An 18,743-nucleotide genomic window follows, 5' to 3' on the forward strand; every position below is an offset into this window, starting at 1 on the left:
TTCTCTTCCTACATTGTGCTAACTCTTACTGCATAGCTAGTAAGATGTTTTCTCTTATGTTGTGGGTTAAATGGGTTTTGGTGGGCTAGCCTGGGAACCTACTATTTATTACAGTTTCTATGAGAAAATGAATTCTAAGTTGTGCCTCAGAATTCAGAACACATCTTTCAACCTCCTACTCACCCTCTCACTGTTCTGGGGACATAATATCGGGCCGGCCATCAGGAATGAATGAGGAAGGGCATTTTATATTCTTAATAACTCACTTGGAAATTAATAGAACACCATTTATTTATTAAACCAAAGCGAATATTTATACAGGCAGATTCCTCAAAACTGAGGATTGATTTTTAGGACAAATCTTCTGGTTGCCCAAATTAGCTACGTGTCTTTGTTAGAAATAAATCTGTTACTAATGCTTTCTCAGCCAACCAGCAGCAAAACCACGCACTATTCTTTGAAAGACAAGCACAGAAAACCAACTTACTTCCTGGGGCACGTGGGAGAGGGATCTAAAAATCCCTGCCATTGAGGTGCTATTGGATGGACAAGGATCTCTCTTTTTTCAATAACAAAGCAAGACAAAGGTGGGGGGGAGAGGGTAACTTAGCTTGACTTGTAAAAATATTCATTGAAGTCATTTACATACTATTACTTTGCCTAATTATGGCAAAGCATTAGGGATTAGTCACATCATTAAATATGTCAAGTTAAATTATTTGATTGCAACACAAACCTGCTTATAGTCTCTCAGCATTTGTACTTTCTTGCTCATATAGTTGAGTTATCTGCTCATAGGTGTTAATATAAGATGAAGGAAGAGTGCTGGCCTAGGAGCTGGAAGACAGTGGAGCTTGTAGAGTTAGAGGCAAAGACAATGGCAATTAATATGACCAATAACTTCATTGTCTATTGAGCCAGTTTGTAAAACCTCAGGGAAGGTTGATGGAGGCAGAGCTGTCTCCTGAGGCATCATATAAAGAACTTTTTAACAGTCTCTTTGGACGCCTAGCCACAATTTAGTTTCTGATTCTCATTGTATTGAAATCTGTGGTTTTGTTACATAATGTATTCCTTAAAATGTATATAAAAGTTGAATAAATTTACATTATAATGGGTGGTTCTATTTCTAGAGAATGAAAAATTTCCGCCCATCATTAGAGATATTCTTTGATAACATGATCACAGTGTTTCATCCACATTTTTCATCTTTTTCCTTTACTTTTATACGCAACCAGTCATTTTGGATGTTCAATGAATATTGGGTGAGGATTTAAGACTCGCTATTTTTTTTTTTTTTTTTTTTTGGTCTTTTAGGGCCACACCTGCGGCATATGGAGGTTCCCAGGCTCGGGGGCAAATTGGAGCTGTAGCCGCCAGCCTACACCACAGCCACAGCAATGCCAGATCTGAGCCGAGTCTGCAACCTACACCACAGCTCATGGCAACACTGGATACAACCCACTGAGCAAGGCCAGGGATCGAACCTGTGTCCTCATGGATGCTAGTCAGATTCATTTCCACTGAGCCACAATGACAGGAACTCCAAGACTTGCCATTTTTGACTTGGCCCTCCTGATCATTTCCATCCGTGTCTCAAATGTGTCATATTTATGAAACCCAAGTATCTCATGAGTACTTTCAATTTGATATTTTCCACTTATTTTCATATAAGAATAAAAATGCAATAAAATATTCCAATATTGCACAAATGGTGACATGTATACAAAGAGGTAACACCATTGACTAGTAGTAGATTTTGTCATGTTATTGATAAATGCTTGTTAATCAAAGAATGTTTTAAAAAGGATCTAAATTTGGCATCCAAAAAGAGGTTTAGAGGTATTGAATATTTTTTAAGTATAGCTTCTTATCAAAATCACATGTGCTTAACATAGAGACTGTCTATAAGTAACAGGAAAGATAATCATACAAATCGCATATTTCTCCTTTTCTCTCACATTAACCTATTTCTCCCAAATAGGTGACAGGAAGAGTAAAGGAACCAGAGCAAAATGGCTATGATGTGCCACATAATTTGCATAAATACTCTCTTAATGGCCATGGCCAATAGTGTATTTTATGTCAAACAAACAACAACAAACAAACGAACAAAAACACAGAAAAACAAACCCCCAAGACCCCAGAAGCTATTAACTTCACTAAGTCCCTATTTGCTGGGCTGAGAGATGCAAGTGGAAAAAGAACCATTAATCATTAGAAAAGGACCTAATAAAACTGTACTTAAATGGATCTTCGATAGTATGGCTTTTCTATATTTGTGTGGGATGGAGAATAATTGCATGGAGAATCACCAGATTTCTAATCATTTTTTAAAAATAGGTCTGATACTAATTTTATTGTATGTTTAAGCATCAAATTAAGGACCTGTGCTTTGAAAGTAGATTTATGTGCTAGGGACTCAAAATGAATGATATATTTAATCTTCCCATTCTCTGCACGGATTTCCCAAGTCAGGAGTAATATCAGGTGTACAAGGCAATAGATAACTACTTCTATTTCAGGTTCTTCCTTCTTCTGACCATTCAGCAGAGGAAAAGCCAAGGGTTCTCCTCTCTCCTGTGGCCAGAATGAAGATCTATAACATCTGGAGAGCAGTAAGTGGGCTCCTTGGTACCCCAAGCTTCTGGTTCTCAACCATTTTTCAGATGTTCCTTGGCAGCACCACTGTTTTGAAGGCACACTGAATTATCCATGCCCCATATACTTGACAGTCTCATACCTGGGAGCCATGGAAGAAGGAAACTTTTGGAAGGCCAGGACTCAGTCACTGACCAAACTTCTACATCTGGGCATTTCTTGAGGGAGAGAGCTTGGCTATTTGGAGACAGAAAGTGTGGTGACTTGACAGGTCCTAATTCTAGACACACCTCTTCCTGTAACAAACTGAGTGCTCGGTACCAGACTTGTGAAGCCTTGGATTTGCCTTCTATATAAGAGGAGTTAGGACTAGTCCCTCTCTAAAGTCTTTTTGAGTTTGCTGTATGTGACCAGCCCAGGCATTTTTAAACACCCTCCTGAATCTACAGAAAAGCTGAAGAATCATTTAAAAATTAGGACATATCTTACTTGAATACTGTTAAGTCTTAAGTCACAACCACTTCTAGACTAGCATATAAGTATGGCCTAATACAAGTGCATTTCAGTAAAATCACTTGGAAAGTACATTTCTGACCAATCTTTTCAGGTTTCTGACATGCCAAATTAGAGTTAGGTATTCCAAGTAAGTCTTCATCCTCTTGGCAAACAAGAATAGGGCAGTTTACTTGATGATGGTGAATGAAGTCTCTAGGTTTTCACTTCTTTGTGCCTTAATAATATCTTCTTCAAGGAAAGCCCAAACCAGCAGGGCCACAACAACATCAGCAGTCAGAGTGGGTCTTAAGGTCAGCAGTCATGCCATAACGCTCAACACCAAGACATCATGAACAGGCTAAAAACCGCACGTCTCCAAGTCCTGAAGTAGGCAGGTTTTCAGAGGTGGAATCAGCGACCTCTGGGTGGAACAGGTGGAGGAGGATGGAAGGTTTCCCTGACTGGAGGCCTGAAATGAAAGATAAAGCAATTATTTTAAGGCAAATTTGAGTAACTAGTTATAAGGCATCCATGATTTGTTGCACACCTGGTATACTATGCGAAGGACATGTGCTTCAGTCCCCTCAGCAGCATATGTGCTAGGCTGTGGCTTGCAATCCTAGCTGCACATGAAAATCACCAGTGGAGCTCTGAAAAATACCAATTTCCAGGCTCCATCCCAGACCTATTCCATCATAATCTCTGGAGGAAGGGGCTCAAACATCACAACTTTTAAAGAATGTCCCCCCTTCAACCGGCTGTATTAATCATGTCTTTTATTTTCTGAGGCTTTGATATCTGGGTCCTCGCTGATCCCAGGAGGTAAGCGAATTCCTAGAGATGTCAAACACCCTGTGGTGAGCACACCTTTCATATACAAACTAGCCAATCCAGAGGCCATTCTCCAACCACCTCCCTTAGGGTTTTCACATCCAGGGGCCACTATCCACCTGCCCTCATCACCCCAGGACCAGGTGCCAGACAACTAAAGACAGCCCCCTTCCCCAGAGCCTGCTGAAATTATTCAAACGAGCCAATCCTAAATCTGCCTGGCCTGCCTCACTTGTCCCTTCCTGCAGGAACAACACCAAAGGCTCTTGCCTGTGTTTCTTCCCTCCCTGCCCTTTCTCCTGACTCAACCTGGTGCTTCTCTGTGTGCCCCATCCCAGCATAAATGGGCCACCCTCAACTTGGGATCTATGAGTATAACAAACTCTCTGTGCAATGGCAGCCATCTCCTGATGTGTTGACCTTGCCATACCTAAATAATAATAAAACCCGTATTTTAAAACTCTCGTGTTTTAAATATGCAGCCAGGCAGGAGAAACAGTGTTGTAGAGAGATCCCTTGAAAGAGGACTTAAGAATTTCTGCAGTTTGCTTCTTACAGCTACTTCCACCTGGGATCACTAAGTGCCTTGTCCCAACTCCACGTCTGCTTTCCTAGAAGTTCCCTAGTTTTGACGGTTTTTGAACAGTCCTAAATGACACTCCAGGTAGACTTGGGTGAATGTATTTACAGAAAGGTCCAATGATTGCAGATGGTATTTCCACGTGTGTGCTGTAAAACCAATATTTAATTCCCTTGGAAGCAAGTCAATAAGTCAAGAAAGAGAGCTTTGTCAGATGCTGTAATTGAACTGTGCTACCCTGGAATTGCATGCTTGAGGATTGAATGAATCAATGAGTAAATATTTACTAAGTATCTCTTGAATGCAAGTTTTGTGTAGATCAAGGAAATGACAAAAGAGCTAGGAAAAGACAGGCTATCCTAGGAACCGGAGAGGGAGACGGAAGTCGAGAAAAATAACAAGAGACATCCTCAGGAGGTCCTGCTGTGGTCCCTGGGAGTAGATGGTTGTGCAGTTGTCTCTTTATCCAGAGAAAACTAATGGACAGTCTCCTTTCGTCTCCCCGACCTGCCATGAACCTTGGGCTTAAAGGAGAAAGTCGGGTGTTACCGCTTACCACCTGATTAAGCTTAGGCTTCCTTCCTTCCTCTCAACAAACGTTTATCTACTATGCATCTACTCCTGGGTGTGGGGTATAACAGCAAGTAAAATGGGTGTGGATCCCACCCTCAGGTGGTGAGAATGTGATGGATGAGACAGACGATAGGGAAAATCAGGACCCTGCACTGCAGGGGACATTCAGAGCCTATGAGAACACGCAGCCAAGGCACACCACAAAGACAAGTTCAGAACCTGGTTCTCATCTGCCAAGCCCAGGAAAAGACACCTACACTGGACTGTTGTGCAAGGCTTGGAGATGAGAGTTGGAAAGTGAAGAGCAGGGTTCCTGGCTGGGAGTAGGCACTCAGGAGGAAAAGCTAATCATTTTATTAATATGGGCAAAGATCTATTCTCAGATCCTTTCCCCTGCATGTGCTATGAGCCTCTTCCATCACAAAGAGAGTCATGGCTCCCTCCTGGCCCCTCTTCCTCTGCTGCCCTCCTCTGCAGATGGGGTGGGTCTACAGGCAAACTATCCCCACATTTCATTCTGATGAACAACCCAGCTAAGGATTGAAAGCCTCACCTCAGGAAAATGGATTTGTGATTATAGACATATCAGAACCATGGAAATAAAGGTATTAAATCAGAATCAAGGGTGATTGGTGGAGACACAGTCTCTCTAGGACACTGGGAACCTGGAGGTGGAGGCAGGATTGTCCAGTTCAGAGACAACTGGCCTTTGGCCACTTTCCCCTCCTGTTGAGGATGAGGTCTTACTGATGATAAGCTGCGTTCAAGAACCCAGCAATCCTAAGGTTGGTTAACATTCTCTTAAAACAGGTCTGTTATTTATTTAGATGGTATGCTATTGTATGGTCAGAATATTTTTGAGTTTCCCTATTAGTAAATAGCCTCAGGCCCAAGTTCCCTTGCTCTCTGATGGCTCTGGCCCCTCCTAGGGACTCCATAAATCTCTCTACAAGTCAGCATCTAAGGGATTGACCCTTGGTCCTCCAGGAGGCCTTCAGAAGTGTGTTCTGATTTGGCAGTCCCTAGGCTATGCCTTAAAGGGAGTGCATAGATTGTTTATGATTGGCAAATCACCAGTAAATGGCAAAATATATACAAAAAACACCGGGGCGATGTCTCAGCGAGATTTTGGCTTTTTTTCTCTACTGGCAGGACTTTACTTGTGAAGAGTATGACATGGTCAGCTGCTCACTCTATAGGGACTGATGCCCTGCAAGGGAAAGGCCGTAGAAAAATGTAAAGCATCTCCGGTTCTTGTTACCATCTGCCTTCCCTAACTTTGAAGAATATTGGGAACTTACAACAGCTACGATTGTGAAGCTTCTTTCCACTAATCTGTAACCTACCTGCCCTGTGGTATGTGACCTGATGGTTAGCTGTCAACCCAATCTATCTATCCACCCACTCATTCACTTGAATGATAAATATTTGCCAAGTTCCTAGTATGAGCCAATTACTAAGTTAACTCCACACTGTGCCGCAGAGAGTAGAGAAAAAAAATTTTAAATCAAAAACAATCTCTATTCTGAGAGTTCCCTGGTGGTCCAGTGGTTAAGGATCTGGTGTTGTCACTCCTGTGGCGCAGGTTCGATCCTTGACCTGGGAACTTCCACATGGTATGGGTGCGGCCATAAAAAAATCTCTATTCTTATGAGGTTCACCATCTACTTGAGGAGACAGATATATATGCAAAGAGCCATAATGTGCAGTGAGTTATAAGAGAGGTATGTGGGGAACCACAAGAAGGAATATCAGGGAAGGCTTCACAGAAGAGGTGGTGTTTGGACTGAGTCCTAAAGGATGCCTAGGAATTTGCAAGGGAGGAGGAAGTCAGCCAAAGGAGCCAAGGAGCTCCAGGCCAAAGGAGCAGACTGAGTAAAGAGGGCACGCAATGGCATGGCTCACTGGAAATGCCAAGGGGGGAGACATCAGCACACTCAGGAGCGGGGTGGGGCCCAGGGGCCACAGCACGCTAAAAAATACAAAACTATACTTAAGACTTTTATGCCAGAAGTGACATCATCAGCTATTTCTGTTCTAGAAAGTCACTCTGGTTTCAGTGTGGAGGAGGGACTGAGTGGAGGCAGGGAGGTAAACGGGGCCTACGTGATGAACTTAGGCACTGGCAGATGGAGAGGAGGGGGAGGCTCTGAGAGCTGAAAGGGCAACAGAATGAACAGAGCCTGCGGAGCCACAAGGGAGGCAGGGATGGAGGGTGACTTCTGGGTGAGGGGCTTGGGGAAGACAGAGAACAGGTGCCAGGTCTCAGGCTGGGAAATCATGAGAAGGAAGCGTGGGGCAGAGGATGGCAGGTGGGAAGATGAGTTCAGTGTTGCACAGGCTGTGTCTTGAGATCTCCCAGGGACATCTGGTAAGTCCCCCGTGAACAGTAGGAAATGGAAAGCCAGGGGAGAGATGGAGCTGGAGATCTGGAGTCTTTCTGGCAATTCAAGCCCTGGGGACAGCACACAGAGTGAGGAGAGGAAGGGACCAGAACTGGAGAGAGTGATGAGCGGATGGAGACTGCGCCCACTATTGCTGATTGGGGCGGGGACACGCTGTTCAGGAGAACACGACTGGGGAAGAGCTGCTGATACCCAGACTTGGAGGTGGAATGGAGATCACCCAGGTCAGCCTCCCCTTCTCTCTGTCAGTGGGTCAAGCATTCAGGAAAGAGGCCCATTTTATTCTTCGCTCAATCATCTCTGCATTTTATTATGAAAATTACATGCACACTTACAAAACAGTTGCATATTTGCCAATCATCACACCAAAAATGCACCCAAACCCCAGATTCTATCCATTACAGACCTCTTTGCAAACACCTCTTCTTTAGCAAAATATGTTTTCCTCCTCTTCTCTGGCCATCTGTTTTTTTGGCTGCACCCATGGCATGTAGAAGTTCCCTGGGCCAGGGGTTGAACCTGCACAAGAGCAGCAACCAGAGCCACAGCAGGGACAATGCCAGATCTTTAACCTGCTGAGCCACCAGGTAACTCCTCTCTCCCCACCTTTATCACAACATGCTTCCAGTCTCCTCCAAACAATTCATCTGCCATCTCCCTTTACACATTACATGAATCCCAGGTTCTAGTCTTTAATTTCTGGAACCTGTTTTCCTGGTTGTTCTCTTTCCTGTTGACAAAATTCCAGAGTCTTTGTAGCTCTAGACTGGCATTCTTTTAAATCTTGAGATGATTAGGTAACTGCCTCCAAAGCCTTTACCTTCAGGAATAAAAGGTCTGAGATCTTGGATCTCCTCCCATGACACCTAGACCTCCTCGGACAGGCGTCACAAAATGATGAAAAGACTGCACCCTGGAGTCAGGCACACCTAGATTTGCCACACAGCAAATCTCCATCCAGTCTCAAGCCTCAGTTTCTACATCTGCAAAATGAGATAACACTCTATTTCTGCCACTTAGAGTTGTGAAGAGAATTAAATGAGTTAATGCATTTAGTGTGTTTAACAGAATATCTGGCATATAGTATGTGCCCGATAAATATTAGCATTCGTTATCATGATTGCTCTTCATAAATACCCCTCCAATCACTAACTACATATCATTTTCAAGCAATAGAACATTATGCAACTTCAGGATACTGGGCTAGATTATCACTAAGGCTCTTTCCAGGGCTAATGTTCTACTGTGTGACCTCTGGTCTCCACCAGGGAAACATGCCTGGTGAATGTGATACAGCTCGGGCCCATGGGAAGTTTGTGTATAAGCGAGTGTCAGCACGTGAACATTGCTGGGAGCACAAGGAAAAGTGGTAAATAGCAAAGGGAGAAAGAGAAAGATCCTTAGTGCAGAGGCAGCTGCTCTTTCCCGAAAAGCAGAAGAAAAGTCTCCTTGTTGCATTTTCTCAACAAATTCTACTGATGAGGTTCATGTGAGTTAAAAGTTTCAAGATGGAAAAAAAAAAAAAAAAATCCCGGTTGGGGAAAAAAAAATCTTTGTCCTCTGAGTCACTCCCCACCCTCCACTCCTGACACTGTATTTTAAAGACATCAAAGATTTAGACTCCTAAGACAAGCCTAGGCTTTTATTCCCAAAGACTTTTCTGCATTGGCAGACACACAGGCTAGTTCTGACCACTTTTACTGTGGCTCCCCAGGACCTTAAAAAGCTTCCTGCCAGAGGCCCAAGCCCTGTTACAGACAAAGACATACATCAGCCCTGTAAATCAGTCGCACGCTTTTGTCTAATGCCCATCTCCAAAGTTCCATAGGTTCATTCTTCTGCATAAAAAAAAAAAAAATCACTCGGACTGTTGAGCTCTTACTATGGCCAGAAACACAATCCTTACAACTCTGTGAGGAAGTTCCATTATTATCCCCATTTTACGGACACGAAAGCCAAATAATTCATCCAAGTTCACAGTGGCTGCCGGAAACGTGACCCCAGGTAATGTGTCCCCAGATAGCTCCCCACCAGCACGTCATGCTTGCCTCTGATCATCTTTGTTTTCATTCCCAATTCCTTCTTATCTCCCGGTGCCAAAAAAAAGGCACTGTCCCCACAGGACAGCCAATGGAATTAGTTACTGGCGGAACACTAACCAAACAGATAAAAAGTATGCAAAATGTTGACATTTACTAATGTATTTCATGGACAAAATACTGCATTTGTTCATTAGAGTACGTGCAACTGAATAAAGCATCACTTCCATTAAGAAAGAGCCCATATTGAAATGTGTCCAAAGTTTGCATTTCAGTGAGTTTAGCCCTGTGCTCATTCTTAGGTCATCTTAGATTCCCCAGATCCCACTCTGCCCTGGGACTCAGAGACTGAGGAAGAAATTTCCTGTCAGCTTCCATGTTACCTCTGTGAGGCTGCTCGGGGAGGCACCCTGGGGGGCCTCTCAAGGGGCATGGTGGGCATGCTGTCCACTTGCAGGGGGCCTGGACTCCGACTTCTGGTAACCTCGGGCACTTCATTATCCTACAGCAAAAAAGGTGAGACAGAAGGATGAAAATTACATTAAGGCACAGCACAGTTGGACACGGCAGCCCACAAGCTCCTTACCCTCCTCAGGCTTCGGCTGAAGGCTGGTCGCTGATAGTCAACCCAGCAACGCCAAGGTAGTTTTCCTCTGACTTTGATTCCCAGAGTCCCAGAGGAGACAGCTAGACCCAAATTATCATGAATGATCTGAATGCTGGTTCCTTGCTACTCAAACTGGGATGTGGGCCGTCAAGATCAGGATCAGCATCCCTGGGGGTTTGTGAGAACTTCAGGGTCCCAGGCACCTCCTCACACCTGCCCCATCAGACCTGCATATTACCCAGGGCAACCCTTATGTCTCTTAAAGTTTGAGAAGCTGGAGTTCCCTTCGTGGCTCAGTGGTTAATGAACCCAACTAGGATCCATGAGGATAAGGATTTGATCCCTGGCCTTGCTCAGTGGGTTAAGGATCCGGCATTGCACTGAGCTGTGGTGTAGGTCGTAGACGCAGCTTGGATCTGGCGTTGCTGTGGCTGTGATGTAGGCCTGCAGCTGTAGCTCTGATTAGACCCCTAGCATAGGAACCTCCATATGCAGTGGGTGCAGCCCTAAAAAAAAAAATAAATAAAGTTTGAGAAGCATTGCTCTGTATAACCAGAAAGAGCTGAAGAAATTTTACTTTTGAACACAAGTCCTTTTGGGGGACCATGGAAGAGTGAGTTACAGAGTAATACAAGCTGTGGGCTGGAAGGGTGGCCCACCCCAGGACCCTACCTCAAGGAGGCCTGTGAGTTGGTCACTACCCGTGTGACCTCTCCCACCCGTCCCAGCCACTGGTCAATGGTCAGGATACACATCCCGACCTAAATCGGGCCTCAGCCTAAGGCAGCAACTTTGTGCTCCGAGGCCTTGTGCTTCTCAGGGACTCTTTGCCACTATGCATGTGGAGAAGCAGAAGAGGCCAGAGCACAGGGAGAGAACAAGGCAGATGCGGATAGGGAAGAAGAGACAAAAGAGTGTGTGGCCTCAAGGGATAAACAAACACTTGGCTCCACAGGCCTCGCTGCTCCCAACCCAGAGGTCCCGAAGGTGACCCCGGCCCCGACACTCAGCCAGGTCTGCTCACAGATTCCCCTTTTAGCTCAACCCTTCCTCTCTCCCTCTCTTCCTCCCTTCCTGCCCTCTTTCTTTTCCTCCTCCCTCTCTTTATATTGACATGAAATTCCCATCACATAAATTTAACCATTTTAAATTCAGTGGCATTTAGTACATTTGCAATATTGTGCAACTGCCATCTCTATCTAGTCACCAAACATTTTCGTGACCCCCCCACAAAGGAAGCACTGTACCCACTAAGCAGTTTCTCATTGCTCCCCATCCCCAACCCTGGCAACTACTGACCTGCGTTCTGTCTGCATGGATCAACCTATTCTGGATGTTTCATATATGTGGGATACACCTACAACAGGTGACCTTTTGTGTCTGGCTTCTTTCACCTGGATTTCTACTTCCTGCAGTGAAGTGACCCCCAGGATGAGATATGGGCGTGGGGGCCCTGGCTCTCACCTCATTATCTCCCTCCATCCCGCTGCTCACGCTGAGGAGGCTCCGGGTGCTGGATCGGTTACTCGTGCTGCCTGAAGGGTGCAAACAAAATCAGCCGGACTGTGGATTCCCTCTTAACTCACTTTTACTAATAGAAGCAATATGTAAACAGTGAATGCGGAATTCTTCAAAACGCTGCCATCTCCTAACATGTCATTAGAGTTCAATTTTTCTTTCAGCATAAAATGAAATGGCTCATCTTTTTATTACCATGTTTTGCTTTATAGCTACCCCTTACTGAAGGCTTCTCCCCTGCCATGTGCTTTAAGAACCTGACGGCCCTATATTTTTAATCCCTATAAAAATCCCATCCGATGTCAGTGCTCCAATTTGACAGACAAGGAAGCAGAGATTCTCTTTCTCACATGTTCAGTGGGATTTCTAAAACCTGCAAACAAATTTTGTTGCTGAAGCTTTTAACTTATTTAGGGATTACAGCAAGCAGTGCAAATATCACACATGTATACATAACTTCTAAAAAGGGGCCGTGTGACACAAAACAAAACACTGAACACAGATTCAAAAGTATGATTTACAGGCATGGTAGGCATGACTATGTGGGTTTAGGTGCTCAAGGATGTAGCTGGGGATTTATCACCTGTATCATCAAAATGGCATTATCCAATAGAACTTTCTAGAAATGTTCTGTTATACGCTATCCAATTTGGTAGCTAGTGTGACGCATGGTTAGTGCAACTGAGGAACTAAATGTTAAATTTTATTTAGTTGTGATGAACTTAAAATTAAATAGCCATGTGTGGGCGAGGGGCTACCATATTGGACAGTGTGACATTAGAACAAGCTCTAGAACATGCTGAAAGAAGAAGGCGGGGGATTGGGGGGGGAGAAGAAGAAGAAGGAAGAATAGCAGTCAGTCAACTAACACTCTTGAGTTTGATTTACCAATAGTGCCATCAACAGTGTTGCCAGATCTTAGGTTTGCCAAATTTTCACTTAAAATAGCTCTTCATCATATTGGTTTATGGGTAAATTGTCTTAGTTTTGACTTCATTATGGTATCAACTTTGACCAGTTAATTAGGTCAGATTGGACCTAATTAGATGTTAGTTTGAAGAGGGCAGATTAAGAATATAATTTTGGATCACTTCTCTGGGGCAGAGTTTTAAACTTAAAATAATGTGTCAAAATATTTCCAGAAACCAGGGGATTCAGAGTTTGTTTATTAAGGAGAATGTGATGCTGTCCCTTTCTATTCAGTTACCCACAGATAACACTGTTTGCTCAGCTAGAATATCATTTTTCTCCCGATTTCCCGCAGCCCACTTCTGTCTACAAGTCTAAAACCTCCTCCTCAGTTTCCAATGCTTAGGACAAATGCTATGAAAACCTCTTCAGGTTCCCCCAATGGAAGTAACCTCTCCCATCCATGGGCTCTCATCCCTGTGGGGCCAAGCTTCCCACATCATTCACTGTTCATCCCATTCCTTTGACAAACTAGACTCCTTCTGAAGGTTATCTGTTAGGAGGGAGCAAAAAGTTGTCCAGGCACTGGCTCCAGGATTCTAGAAATTCACACCCACCAGCTACCATTTTCCCAACCCTTCATGCTCTTGATTTTTTACCCCCCAGCTTTTGACTTTGAACTTTTGCCCCTGGTTGATCTGCCCTGGCCCTTTCCACTTTTCAGGCTGATGACCTGCTTGGCTACAACTCCTCTGCTCTGGCCCTAGCCCCCCATCACTGCTGCTGGGGGAAGAGGGCAGTGCCCATTCCTTGCCAAGCTTCTGTCACCAGGGAAGAAGGCTCAGATAAGCATCTAACATGTACTATTTTTATGTCTTCTTTCCTCCATTACAAGCTTCCTGAGGACAGGCTCTGTTTCTCTGTCACCTTTTTGTCTCTAGTATTCAGTCTAGTTCACAATGTTGTCCTTAATAGTTTAAGGAGCAATGAGAAAAAAAAAATGACCAAATATATCACCCTTAAGAAACCTGAACCAAACAACCAAGAAGGTCGATGGTCTTCTGTAATGAAACTTTTGTTCTCTTAAACATAACACTGATATTTTGTGCTTATAATTTTACTCACAATCAGATGTAACTGGCAACAGTTTTCCTGTAGTTCCCAGGAGATGACAGCTGTGCCATAATAATAAAATAATGCTGTTTTTAGGGTTTGACTGTAGGAGTTGAGGGGCTGTTGGTGGATCAGAGCCTGGGTCATCCTCTCTGTCTCTCCTTGCCCTGGGAACTGTTTCTTTTTGGACTGCAGTATGTTCCCATGGTTGAGCACGCAGAACGATCTGGATGTGAATGCCAGAACTTCTGCCTAATTGCCAAGTGACCCAGAGCAAGATGCTTAATGTCCCTCAGTCTCCTTTTCCTTATCTCATGGCACTGTTGTATAGAATGAGATCATATGGTGATATGCTTGGCACAGGGCTTGCAAGAGTAAGCATTTAATTAATTATAGCAGCTATCATCATCCTCCTTCTCCTAAGTTTCAAGATGGTAGATTACTCATCAGTGGCTCAAGGACCCTCACCTCCAGTGTACACACCTTTGTACAGCCTCCTCCTCACCTCCCTCTTGGTTCAGCCATGTGACTTACCATGGCCAATATGACCTTAGTGAGTTGATGCAAGTCAAGGCTTGATAAGTACTTTGCACACTGGAGCTCATCCTGCAATGTCCTCTTTATGGATCTGGTTGTCATCACAAGAAGTTCAGGCTATTGAATTAGAGGCCACAAGTAGAGAGGCCCTGAAGAGCGAGAGGCTCTTTGGGGCCTCTCGCAACTGAATACCGTTGTATGAGTGACCCCGCTTGACCACAGGGGGTGGAGGTGAACCATCCTGAGTCCTGGACAAGTCCAGAATCAGGCATAAATAAATGACTCTATTTCAAGCCACTGCATTGTGGGGTAGTTTGTGACATAGCAATAGATGACTGTATAACAGAGACTGGAGTAAAGCATTTAATAACATTTTCTAACCCAATGAGCCAGCCATACCTGGGCAGTAAACCACCATACAAGGTAAGAAAGCATGCTTTGTTTTTGTTTTTGTTTTTTGCCACACCCATGGCATGTGGAAATTCCCGGGCCAGGGATCGAACCTGCAGTAACAGTGGTGGATCTTTAACATACTATGCCACAGGGAACTCCAAGAAGCTGACTTTAAGCTTCTTAAAGTCATTCTCATTCTATTCTCATTCCAAGCTAACTCAAAGTAAAACCTATGCATAAGATGGTTTAAATTAATCTGAACCCGAAATGAGTACTCTGCATTTATTTTGCTAAATTCCCCCTCCTCCCAGAAAGCCCTGCCCTCACCCCAAGAGTGTCTATACCGCTTCTCTCCTCCACGACACATCTGAGAGATGGGCCACCTGCCCCGGCTTCCTCTGCCACCTGTGATCACTGGGAGAACCTCTCCTGTTTCTGAACTTGTCAAAAGTCCCTAAATTGTCTCAGGATGGGGGAGTTGGATATACATGATCCCCCAATGTGTAAGGGAGGTTTTCTTCTCTGTCTAGTCCAGACTTCCCAAGTGGTTATGTGATACGCTTTAGATCTGTTTCAACAGGTGAGAGTGGCAGAGAGAGGGGTTGGGTTCTACTCCCACTTTGCTACTGACAGGCTACTGCACTTTGGGGAAAACACTTTCCCTTTCTGGGTTACAAACACTCCATTAATAAAGTAAGGAGGTTCTTGGAGTTCCCATTGTGGCTCAGCGGTTTTGAACCTGACTAGAACCCACAACGATACAGGTTTGATCCCTGGCTCCACTCGATGGGTTAAGGATCTGGCATTTCTGTGAGCTGTGGTGCAGGGTGCAGACTCGGCTTGGATGCAGAGTTGCTGTGGCTCCCATTTGACCCCTAGCCTGGGAACCTCCATATGCTGCAGGTATGACCCTAAAAAGAAAAATAAAAACAAAACAAAGTAAGGAGGTTCTTGAGCTGAGTCCATGGTTGGGCAAAATTGTGTGTGTGTGTGTGTGTGTGTGTGTGTGTGTGTGTGTGTGTGTGTGTGCATTCATACACACATGCATTTTTATAGGAAGCACATCCAGAGCATATCAGATTTTCAAATGGATTTGTGATACAGAAAAGTTTGACCTTTCTGTTCCTACAACCATTTGGGGGTGCTCCATCTGACATTTAAGGAGATGTGAGCCCTAAAATTCAGCTTGTCTCTTGCTCCTTTATTTCTCGCCTAGCTGTTTTGATAAGACTAAAATGTATGAAAGAAGGGACACTCGATTTATTTGGCTGGTGAAGCTGGTGTGTCTGAAGTCAGCTAACACCGCCTTGGATCGGAAAACAAAGCCCCAGCTCCTGCCTGCACATCAGTGTGTATTGTCTGTTGCAATCAGATCCCTATTCAAGCTTTCAAGCCAAAAGGAAGACATTTGCAAATTAGAACCTCAACTTGCCTGTACAGTTGGAATTCGCAAATCTGAGTCCTCTGTTGCCTAATGTTTCCGACTTTGTGCCCTTCCCTTCCCCTGACCACAGCTGAAGCAGAGTTTTGGCCCTGGATCCAGTCTGCCTGAATTCAGATCCGAGCACCACCACTTATTAGCTATTTAACCTAGAGGAAGGGTAAATAGAGGTGATAGGACCTATCCTGCAGAGTGATTATGAGAATTAAATCAGAGAATCTGTGGAAGAAGCTGAGCACACAGTAAATGCTCAATAAATGTTAACTTATACTATGATTAGATTTTTTTTCATTTATAAAAGTGATAGAGTAATAATTGTCATGCAATCTGACCTCTGGGGATGCTTGAGGACAGGATCTTGGCCCCCCTGAAAAAGGCACCCTCACAGGCTAAATGTCTTCCACTTCTTATATTTTCTAAGCCTAAATCAGGCTCTAGTTAAGATCTTCTGGGGAAAAAAAAAAAAAGAATGGAAAAAAATGGAGTTCCCTAGTGGCCTAGTGGTTAGGGATTTGGCAGTGTCACGGCTGTGCTGTAGCTCAGGTTTTATCTGCAAGCCATGGGCACAGCCCCCCTGCCAAAAAAAAAAAAAAAAAAAAAAAAGTCTTCTAGGTTCACAATAGAGCAAGTTCCCAAAGCCCAAATGCTCCTGCTGGAGTCAGGCTGTGAAGGCACTGGGGTCATCTGCTTACTTGCTGTGCTGGAGGTACTGTCTGTTTTCCAGTCTCCTCGTCTAAGCTCTGTCCTGGGGGGGAAGACGCTTTTCCTGGGGCCACTCTCATAGACTCCAATCTCCACTTTCCCGGGCAGGTGCTGTGAGTGCCGAATTGGGACCGTGATCTCCAAGTCTGGAATTAGAGGAAAGAGGGATAAGTTTTAAGGCTCCAGCATGCCATTTACCAAACTGCTGGGCTGCTCCCTCTCCACCTGCATCCTTCACTTGTGGGGGTGGGGGTGGGGGGGAGAAGCAGAAGGGGCGGTGCAAGGGGGAGGAGGTGAGCATCTTGCCAATCCTGCCACTGAAACACCACAGAATCCTGTGTGGCAATCGCTGACAGAAGATTGAGATGGAGAAATGTGAGAGATGCAGAGAAATGCCCTTTTTCACATCAGGTAGTAGAAAGAACATGTGATTAGGGAGAGGTTTGGGGCCCCAGATCTGCCAGTCACAGCTGTGGAGCCCTCTGAATTACTTCCCTTTCTGAAGAGGGGTTACAGACACCACTGATTGTAATAATAGGTTATTCTGTGCATCATGCAGAGTTCTAAGAGCTTCCATATTTTTAGCTCCTTGAATCCTCCCAACACCCAGGAAATAAATAGTATTGTCATTGTTCCCAACAGAAACTAAGGTACGGAGAAATGAAGTAGCATGTCCCATTTCCCAGTTACACAGCTGGTAAGCAGGGACAGCTGGAATTTGAACCCAGATTCCAAAATTTAGCTTCTTAATCGCTATGCAGACTGCCCCTAAATCCCTTAATAAATGATAGAGGATGGGCGGGTGGTCCATGACTGACAATAACAGTCCAGAGAGTTCATGAAATGATGTCCACCAGGCTTGTGAAAGATTTCGTAACTTGCAAAGCTGATCAGTGGTTTATACCCTACAGAATCAGAAAGACAGATTATTCCTTTGCCCAGCAAGGCTTTAACCTGATCTCTTTACTGGCTTAGACCTGCCCAGTTGTTAGTCTTTCTTCCTTCCTAGATTTCACGCCTTGGGTGCTCTGAGCAGAAAACAACTCCAGCTGACAAATGGGACAAAATATCTGTGGGTGTCCGACCAGCTTACTCCCCAGGGAAGCATGAAAGTGACCCCTTGAGGCCCTGGACACCCCACAGCCCCAGGGCAAGGCCTCTGGGAAGTGGTGTAAGCTTGGGAAGGCTGGACTTTTGGGGATGTGTGCTCTTATTTTCAAGGAACCACTTCCTCCTCTGCCTGTCCTCTTTCAGGGGACAGGTGTGGCAGGAAGTGGAGGGAGTGCAGTGGCAGAGGTGGCTCTGTTTACCAAAGCCTGAGGTCCGCCAAGATGGGTAAACGGGTAAACTTGCAGAGCGTGAAAGAGCCGGTGCCAGGGCAGGGTAGACCAAGTGTGTGGGAAACATTCTGCAGAGAGAATATTAAAAAGGTGGGGGGAACTGCTGGTTTGCATGGGCTCACGTTTTCCTCTTTCTAGAGACTCTGGTGCCAAGTGTAGTGCCTGGTCCTAGTAGTAACCCAGCTTTCCAGGTCTCTGTGTAACACAGATCTTTCTCAGGTCCTAGGGCTCTCTTGGTTACAACAGAGTGGTGGAAGCATCTGCCCAAGCTTGGAAGCACGTGGGCAGAGTCCAGTGGGTATATCTCATGTGGGTGTGAGCCTTTGGTGTCTCAGAGCCCAAACAGGTGACACCTACCCACCCCCTCGGCTTTGACCGAGCTTTTTTTTTTTTTTTTTTTGTCTTTTTTGCCATTTCTTGGGCCGCTCCCACGGCATATGGAGGTTCCCAGGCTAGGGGTCTAATCGGAGCTGTAGCCACCAGCCTACGCCAGAGCCATACCAACGCGGGATCCGAGCCACATCTGCAACCTACACCACAACTCACAGCAACGCCGGATCCTTAACCTGCTGAGCAAGGGCAGGGATCGAACCCGCAACCTCATGGTCGGGTTCGTTAACCACTGCGCCACGACGGGAACTCCTGACCAAGCTTTTTAA

General features: G+C 44.9%; 1 protein-coding gene across 3 annotated transcripts in view; it reads right to left on the minus strand.

Moving 5' to 3' along the window:
- PIK3AP1 (phosphoinositide-3-kinase adaptor protein 1) overlaps window positions 274–18,743 on the minus strand; it is a 265,547-nt gene continuing 247,077 nt past the window's right edge. For 2 of the 3 annotated variants that reach the window (XM_013983580.2, NM_001244503.1), the window contains 4 exon segments: window positions 16,735–16,890; window positions 11,596–11,666; window positions 9,908–10,026; window positions 274–3,565 (listed from right to left, as the gene is read on the minus strand). In XM_013983580.2, the coding sequence (XP_013839034.1) occupies window positions 3,508–3,565; window positions 9,908–10,026; window positions 11,596–11,666; window positions 16,735–16,890 (404 nt within the window). In that variant the 3' untranslated portion in view covers window positions 274–3,507. 3 annotated transcript variants of the gene reach the window in all.

The sequence above is a fragment of the Sus scrofa genome, chromosome 14 (assembly GCF_000003025.6).
Source record: "Sus scrofa isolate TJ Tabasco breed Duroc chromosome 14, Sscrofa11.1, whole genome shotgun sequence".
In the NCBI taxonomy this organism is placed as follows: domain Eukaryota; kingdom Metazoa; phylum Chordata; class Mammalia; order Artiodactyla; family Suidae; genus Sus; species Sus scrofa.